Source organism: Pterocles gutturalis, unplaced genomic scaffold (genome assembly GCF_000699245.1).
Source record: "Pterocles gutturalis isolate BGI_N339 unplaced genomic scaffold, ASM69924v1 scaffold45317, whole genome shotgun sequence".
Taxonomy (NCBI): Eukaryota; Metazoa; Chordata; class Aves; order Pterocliformes; family Pteroclidae; genus Pterocles; species Pterocles gutturalis.
Genome location: NW_010117115.1, coordinates 1108 through 9158, shown reverse-complemented (window position 1 = coordinate 9158; position 8051 = coordinate 1108). Strand labels below are relative to the sequence as shown.

The 8051-nt window shown below is 34.9% G+C and overlaps 1 protein-coding gene across 1 annotated transcript; it reads left to right on the top strand.

Moving 5' to 3' along the window:
- Nucleotides 1–6: 6 nt before the first annotated feature.
- Nucleotides 7–7842, top strand: LOC104463380 (multidrug resistance protein 1-like; the record flags this gene model as incomplete). Its single annotated transcript, XM_010075688.1, has 6 exons — nt 7–60; nt 2610–2771; nt 4330–4512; nt 5247–5393; nt 5708–5812; nt 7765–7842. Coding segments are annotated over 6 exons (729 nt in total), but the record flags the coding sequence as incomplete, so codon positions are not given.
- Nucleotides 7843–8051: the final 209 nt, after the last annotated feature.

Below are 8051 nucleotides of genomic sequence, written 5' to 3'. Positions count from 1 at the left end.
GAGGCAACATCAGCTTTGGATACTGAGAGTGAATCAGTTGTGCAGGCAGCACTGGACAAGGTTAGTAGTGTTCTAACATGAAGCAGGTAAGCAGCAGCTTAATATTTACTTTTTTTTCTAGACATTTGTTGAAAGAGCTGCAAGCAATAGAGACCCTTAAAACACTAAAGGTAAACTTGAATTTGGCAAATATTCTCTGTACAGAGAATTTTTGAGATCCTGCAGGTATTACAGAGAGGAATCTTGTTTCAATAGAGAAGATGGAATTATATTTTCTGCATTATTAAGCTTAAATCAAGCTTTTCTTGGTGTAATTACCAACCCCTTCAATTACCTGTCTTACAGACATGTATATTGTTGTCTACTTAATTAACTTGTGTTGAAGTGTAACAGACAAAGTAAGCGCTAACAGCATGTCGTGATTGTAGCAGTGAATTGGCAGGAAACACTCCAAGGAAACATTTGCTTCTGTTAACATGAATGGTTCTAGATGGTTGTTTTTTTCTTAATGTAAAGCTGTCTCACTAAGGGACAGCTGATCCCTAGTGCAACTCAGGAGTCTCTGTATTCATATTGGCATTCACACAAATTAATATATTTGGGGCTCTACCTCCAAATGGTATTCTGAATTTACTCAATTGGATTCTGCTGTAGAACCGTAATACTTCCCGCCTCTGTTGGACAGACAAAGATAGCTTGAGGAGAATTACTAACAGAAACATTTCATAGAGAAGTTATTTTTTTGTCTAGCTTTTCTTGGTCACATTATCTTACAAATTTAACATAAACCTTTGCAGAAGACCTAGGGAATCACAGAATCAAAATGGTTTGGGTTGGAAGGGACCTTTAAAGATCATCTAGTGGAACAACTCTGCCATGGGCAGGGACACCTTCCACTAGATCAGGTTGCTCAAAGCCCTGTCCAACCAGACTTCGAACACTTCCGGTGATGCAGAATCCACAACTTCTCTGGGCAACCTGTTCCAGTGTCTCACCACCCTCATAAAAAATTTCTTCCTTATATCCATTCTAAATGTACCCTCTTTCAATTTAAAACCAATACCCCTTGTCCTGTCTCTACACACTCTGGTAAAAAGCCTCTCTCCACCTATTTTAGAAGCTCCCTATGTATCCTGAAAAGCCACAATAAGATGTCCCCAGAGCATTCACTTCTCCAGGCTGAACAATTCCAACTTTCTCAGGCTTTCTTCACAGGAGAGGTATTTCAGCCCTCTGATCATTTTCATGGCCCTCCTCTGGACCTGCTCCAATAGGTCCATGTCCTTCTTATGTAGGGGGCCCCAGACCTGGATACAGTACTCCAGATGGGGTCTCATGAGAGTGGAGCAGAGGTGGAGAATCATCTCTCTTGACCTGCTGGCCACGTTTCTATGGTGCAGCCCAGGATACAGCTGGCTTTCTGGGCTGCAAGTGCACATTGTTGTCACCACTACCCCCAAGTCCTTCTCAGGGCTGCTCTCAATCTATTCATAGAATCATAGAATCATAGAATGGTTTGGGTTGAAAAGGACCTCAAAGATCATCTAGTTCCAACCCCCCTGCTATGTGCAGGGACACCTTCCACTAGATCCGGTTGCTCAAAGCCTCATCCAACCTGGCCTTGAACACTTCCAGGCATGGGGCATCCACAACTTCCCTGGTATTCATCCCCCAGTCTGTACTGATACTGAGAATTGCCCTGACCAAGGTGCAGGACCTTGCATTTGGCCTTGTTGAATTTTATGAGGTCCACTCCTCAAGCCTGTCAAGGTCCCTCTGGATGCCACCCCTTCCCTCAAGTGAACTGCACCGCTTAGCTTGGTGTCATCCACAAACTTGCTGAGTGTGCACTTGATCCCACTTATCTATGTCAATGATAAAGATGTTTAACTGTCTGGGTCCCAGTATGGACCCTTGAGGGACACAACCGAAGATGAACTCCATCCAGGTTGCAAAAACATTCCACTGCTTGGGATCATTACTTTGATTATTTAAACTAGAAGTTGATTGATCATTTTAATATAGCCTAGTAACTAAAACAGCAAGCTGTGATATTTGAAACATTATGTGTGATAGGCTTATCCAAAGATAGGTAGTTAGTTGAAATGTATTTCACAGGAAATTGTGAAGATTTTTATTTTCACTGAACCATTGGCAATGACTTATAGCTTAAAATACTGACATTTTTTAAATGTCAGTGTGAAATATTTTCTAATGCTTCTGAATATAAACTATCCTTCACAGATTTTAAGGTTTAAATGAACAACTATGGGCTTAAATATAAAAAGAAGCATTTTTAGAATTTTAAGATTTGTAACATTGTAATATTCTAAAATTATAAATATTGAGGGATTTTAGGTATTTGTGGTCAAAATTTGATGTTTTTATGTGCCACAGTGAAAGATTGTCTCTGATATTAATTCTCGAGCTAAAGATTATATTTTGGTTTTAAAGTACTCATTGAAATCTGTTTTTTCAAAATTTTTTAAAGTTATATTTTTCTGTGAACCATTTTAATGTTTCCTTTAGGTCTTATTCAACTCTAATATGAAGATGAACAGTTTTTGAATATGCTTAGAAATACTCATATCAAATATTGTTATTTCTAGGCAAGGGAAGGACGCACCACAGTTGTAGTAGCTCATCGACTGTCAACAGTCCGAAATGCAGATCTTATAGCTGTGTTTGAAGATGGAATTATCACAGAACAAGGGAATCATTCTAAATTGCTTGAGAAAAAGGGAATCTACTACAAACTTGTTAACATGCAGGTACTTTTTTCTTGCTAGCTGTTGCCTTATTTTCTTGTTTGTATTCCATGCCCATAGTTATTTTATGCTATCAGAAGTGTGGGTAATTCTGTGGTATATTGTGTTAACAGGAAAAAAATATGAACTTTGAAAGGTGAGAGAAGACCACTAGTTTTGATACCAGACCTATTTAAACCCAGGATAGTATATTTTTAATCCTGTAAGATTTTTAACTTAAAAGATTATTTTAGATTTTTCTTTTATGCAGTTAATGCAGAGCAGCTGACTACAGTAGTTTGCTATTTGTTTGGCCTATTATTCCATAGTCCTTAACCTACGATAAAAAGGTAAAATACAATAGCTGATACTGGAGGCATACTAGGTAGATACTAGATAGATACTGGAGCATGCATATTTTAAGCTGTTTAATTATAATCCTTCATACTGAATTTATTTCTAAAGAAAAAAACGTGTGGAGGCGTAAGAGAAAAATAAAAATAATCCAGCTATACTGAGTGCAAAAACATGTACATTTTTAAAGTTACGTTGCCAGAAACAAAGAGATTGGAAATGAATATAAATATCATAAATGTATTAGTTATTAAGTGAAGAAAAAAATACTTTGGCATATCCCAATATCCCACGTGATAGTTAGATTATAGTTGAGCTTCACTGTAGCTTTCTCTGTCACTGGTGTTTTACTGCATAACCACCACACCCATTAAGAAAGTGGAAACAGTTATCTCAGTATGTCAGACTAAAAAGAGTAAACGAGGTCAATTAAAATATTTCTTCTTAAAATAACTATAAGAAGACATTTGCTCACCTTAGAGTCAAAGTCACTTTGTATTCAAGCAAATGCGATAATGGGAAAAATTAGGAAATATAAAATGTAAAGAAAATAAAAAATGATGGAAAATAAGAAAAAATTGAAAGAAAGGTAAAAAAGTTATTTATATCAGGAGGGCAACTATCCTATTACTATTAAATAACTTAATGGTGGGTAGCCATTTATTTATTCTGTCAAAGACACTGGCAATACTACCACCAAAAGTAGGGTTATTTTCCAGACTGTTCAGATTTTTCAGTCAAAAACTCTTTTTGAACTGCTCCATCCTGAACTTTCTCGTTACATATAAAGTCAAGAATTGTTAAGAGTGTTTTACACTGAAGAGTGCTATTTTTTTCTTGCTTCATGAATAAACAGTATATCCACTGAGAACTAATTAAAAAAGATCCTAAGATGAGTGCAAATGGTTTACACTCAGTTTAAAACATTATTATGAGTTAATTCATAAGAAAAGAGCAGCTACTTCCACTCTCCTGCCCGCCGCTTAGTATAAGTATTTTCTTTAGAGGTGGGATACTCATATATATTAAAATCAAGCTCTGAAGATAGAGATCTACTGAAATATAATACCGATTTTCATATCTGCTTATAGCATTATGTATTGTTTTCCCCATATCTCTTTCCACTGAAACAATCAAAGTTATTTTTACTTTGATTACCTCATAATTTTGAAAGTTCAAAGTAATATATGCATAATTAATCTTAGCATCATGTTCTTCCCTCTTTTAGGCAATAGAAGCTGAAGTTCCCTCATCAGAAAAAGATGAGAATGCACTTAGTGCCAAAAAAAGTGAATCTGAACCAGAATTTGAAGAATCCTTAACAAAAGGATTGAGAAGACGATCAACGCGGAGAAGCATGAAAAATCCAGGAGCACAAAATTATGATCCTGATGAAAAAAGTAGTTCACCTGTAAGTGTCTTGCAGAACTGTTAGTGAGCTTTGATTCCTTTCAACAAAGTATGTTGAAATTAAATTAATTCTCCTGCTCTGGAAAGGTACAAGAAGAAGGAGGCATTTGAAAAGGGGTGAAAAAACAACTTGTTTTGTTGTTCTCACCATGAATGATTTTACGAATAAAATGGGACTTTAAAAATCTATGACAAGGATGAGTTTATTCTTACAAATCAATTTTCTATAAAAGAAATATACTTACATCTATTTGCATATCATACAGACACAGATAAACTCATTTTTTTGGATCAGAAACAGAAAGTTTGTCCCAACATGCAACTCTTACAACAAACCTTATGAAAAACCCATACAACAAATATGATTGCATTCATATTTGGAGCAAATACTTTGCTTTCATAAATTCCTTAATGAACAATTACTTGAATTAATCTAATTATGGATTACACACAGTAATATGCCCAGAACGAATAGTTCAGTCCCCATTGACCAATACCAAGAGTATTGATCAGTGAAAATTATATAGATAAACTAAAATGTGATAACAGCTCTTTCTTCCTTGTATTAAAAGAATTTTTAAAAAAGTACAATTAGTTAATTATTCGTGTTATTTAAAAGTATGTATTTTGACTTCCCAGAGTAGATTCTGGGAATAAGAGACTGTTAATCTCTCTTTTTCTCCATATTGTTCCGAATACATACATGTTTGTCCTAACAGAATTAAAGTTTTTCAGGATGAAGAATTACCTCCAGTTTCATTTTTGAAAATTATGAAGTTGAACAAAGCTGAATGGCCGTACTTTGTAGCTGGAACTTTGTCTGCAATTATCAATGGAGCTTTACAACCTGCATTTTCAATCATATTTTCAGAAATTATAGGGGTAAGTTTGAATAAAACATGCAAAGAACTATAAAGCCCACAAAATTTATTTCTAATAAAACCAGGTCTTAAACAATCACTGCATAATGAAGCTGAGGACTGGATGAAGCACTATTACAAAAATCTGAAGAATTATATGATATTTACAAAATTCTAAAATTCTTGCTGCAACCTGAAATTTGCTTCTTATCCCTATAATCATATGTAACATATGCTCAAATTTTACATTACTGCAGATGACTACCAAACATAGTTATTGAGTATTTTAGATTATTAGTTGATTTTAAAAATGTTGTTTTAAATATTATTTTATAGATTTTTTCAGAAACGGACAAGACCATTTTAAGAGAAAAGAGCAACTTATATTCAGTGCTGTTTTTAGTAGTTGGGATAATTTCCTTTTTTACTTTCTTTTTTCAGGTATGTTTTATTATTTTAGCTTTATTATAATGTTCATCATGTTTTAGAAACGATATCTGAAATATGCTAAAAATGTATATCTTCTTAATACATGTCTCCAACTCAAACCAGAACCCACATTTATGGTTCTTGATATCCCTTGTGCTGAAATTTTTTTGACCTGGAGCTTCTCATGTGTTAGAGACCTTCCAACCTATTGTGACCTCTTAACTTCAGAACTTACGCCCTTCCTCTCAGCATGCAACTATGGATTCTCTCATTCTTTTTTTCCATTGCCACCTAATGGCCAGCCCCTCCAGCCTATGCACTATACCAGTCCCTTCTCACCCTCAAGCCCTCCTATTTGAATCTCTTAGTAACTGTAAAGCTGCCATTGCCCTGCCTTAGCCCTCCAGTTCTTTAATCCCCTAAACCCTTCCCTATTCAATTCTTATGTGAGCCCCCAAAAAGATTCCCAGGCCCAGTTCCTCAGGTAACACCCACCATGCTGATGTCTGGCCTGCTTAAATACCAATGGTTGAACAGTAATACCCCATCCCCTGCTCTCACTGATCTCTATAGCCGTCTCAAGTTATCTTTTCACATCCACTACTTATTCCCAGGCAGAAAAAAAAAGTATTTTAACTTCACCCTGATTCTTATATGTGTCTAACTGCTGCAACAGTGTCACAGTAAAAAAAAAAAAAAAAAAAAAAAAAAAAAAAAAAAAGGTAATCACACAGATCACACAGGTGCAAACTTTAGTATTTGAATATTTTCATATATAGTCTGGTTTATAATTTCTCAATATGTTTGTATAGTTTTAGCCATTAAATGAACCTATACAGTGAAATAACAAAGTGCACTTGGGACAGCAGCATAAACACTCTCTTTCAAACAGCTCCTGGTTTATTTATGGAATTGTCTTGTTGCATATGTATGCAAAAAGGCCTTGAGTATAGAAGACTGAGTTGTAGATGGTTATGACAGGTTTGCTCGATATGTAAATGCTCAGATAACATTTTAAATATGAGTGGGAAGAGTTCATTGAGATGTAACAACCCCAAATTAGTGAGAATGAAAAAAAAATTAAAAAATTCTTATCATCTCTTCATATATTGCCCATTCTCTGATGTCGTTTTGTGATTTTTTCTAAGTCACATACTTGTGCGAATTTACTGACAGTATAGGAGAACAGCAAAGATAACATAAAAGTTAACTGTGAAATGTTTGCTGCTTGAAATATGAGTAATTTTTCTTAGTATCACATACTACAGTTGCATCTGCGGTGTGTATTTTAAGAGTATGCAATTTCACAAATGTAGATTCCAAACAATTAATATTTGTAATCACATAAAGGTGGTAGTGAGCTAAACAAAGCTAATTATAAACACTGATGTCATACTAAAATGTAGGAAGAGTGTTTCCTCCCCAAATTTTAACCAGCATATTCCTTTTTGTATCTTGTTTAATTGATATCTGTCTAAAAATATGTTCAATTCGTTTTAAAGCATCACTTATGTATTACTGCTGATAGCTATGTCAGGTTGTTATGATCCCAAGGCCATTGGAGACAATGGGAAATTTGTGTTTGACTTCAGTGAACCCAGATTTCCTCATGACCTCTTTAACCTAAAATGAGTGGCCTAAAAGCTGCTTGCTTTATCTGACTTAGGTCAGCTCAGACAAATGAAGTCAAAGGGTTGATTAGGAATCTTTTCCTTGAAGCATACTGGTAAAGCAGTGCAGGGAAATATTGCTATGCTCTATATAATATTGAGAAATATTTGAATGTCTGTACCATGAACCTACTAGAATTTATGAATATTAAACCTGTTTTTACATTTGCTTTGTGCAATCAGGACTGCAAGATTTTGTACTTTGACAATGCAGAGACCATGTATCTAAAACATTTACTGAATAAACACAAAAAATGTAATAGTGTGATCAGTATTGTACCTTTTCTCAAATAGGGTTTCACATTCGGCAAAGCTGGAGAAATTCTTACAATGAGGCTTCGATTCATGGCCTTTAAAGCAATGCTTAGACAGGTAAAGATCATAAATATTTTGATTTCCGAGGTTTTAAATGTAATTAAGTCTATAGATATCATAAAATAACTCTATTCTATGTTATTCTACCATATTATGACTTATCTACAGAGAAGATTCTTTAAATCAGTCTGGAAACCAATTTGGTCAGTTACATGTGGTTAAGTACCCTTAGAGGGAGAGTCTTAAGTCAAGTACAGGAGCTTTTA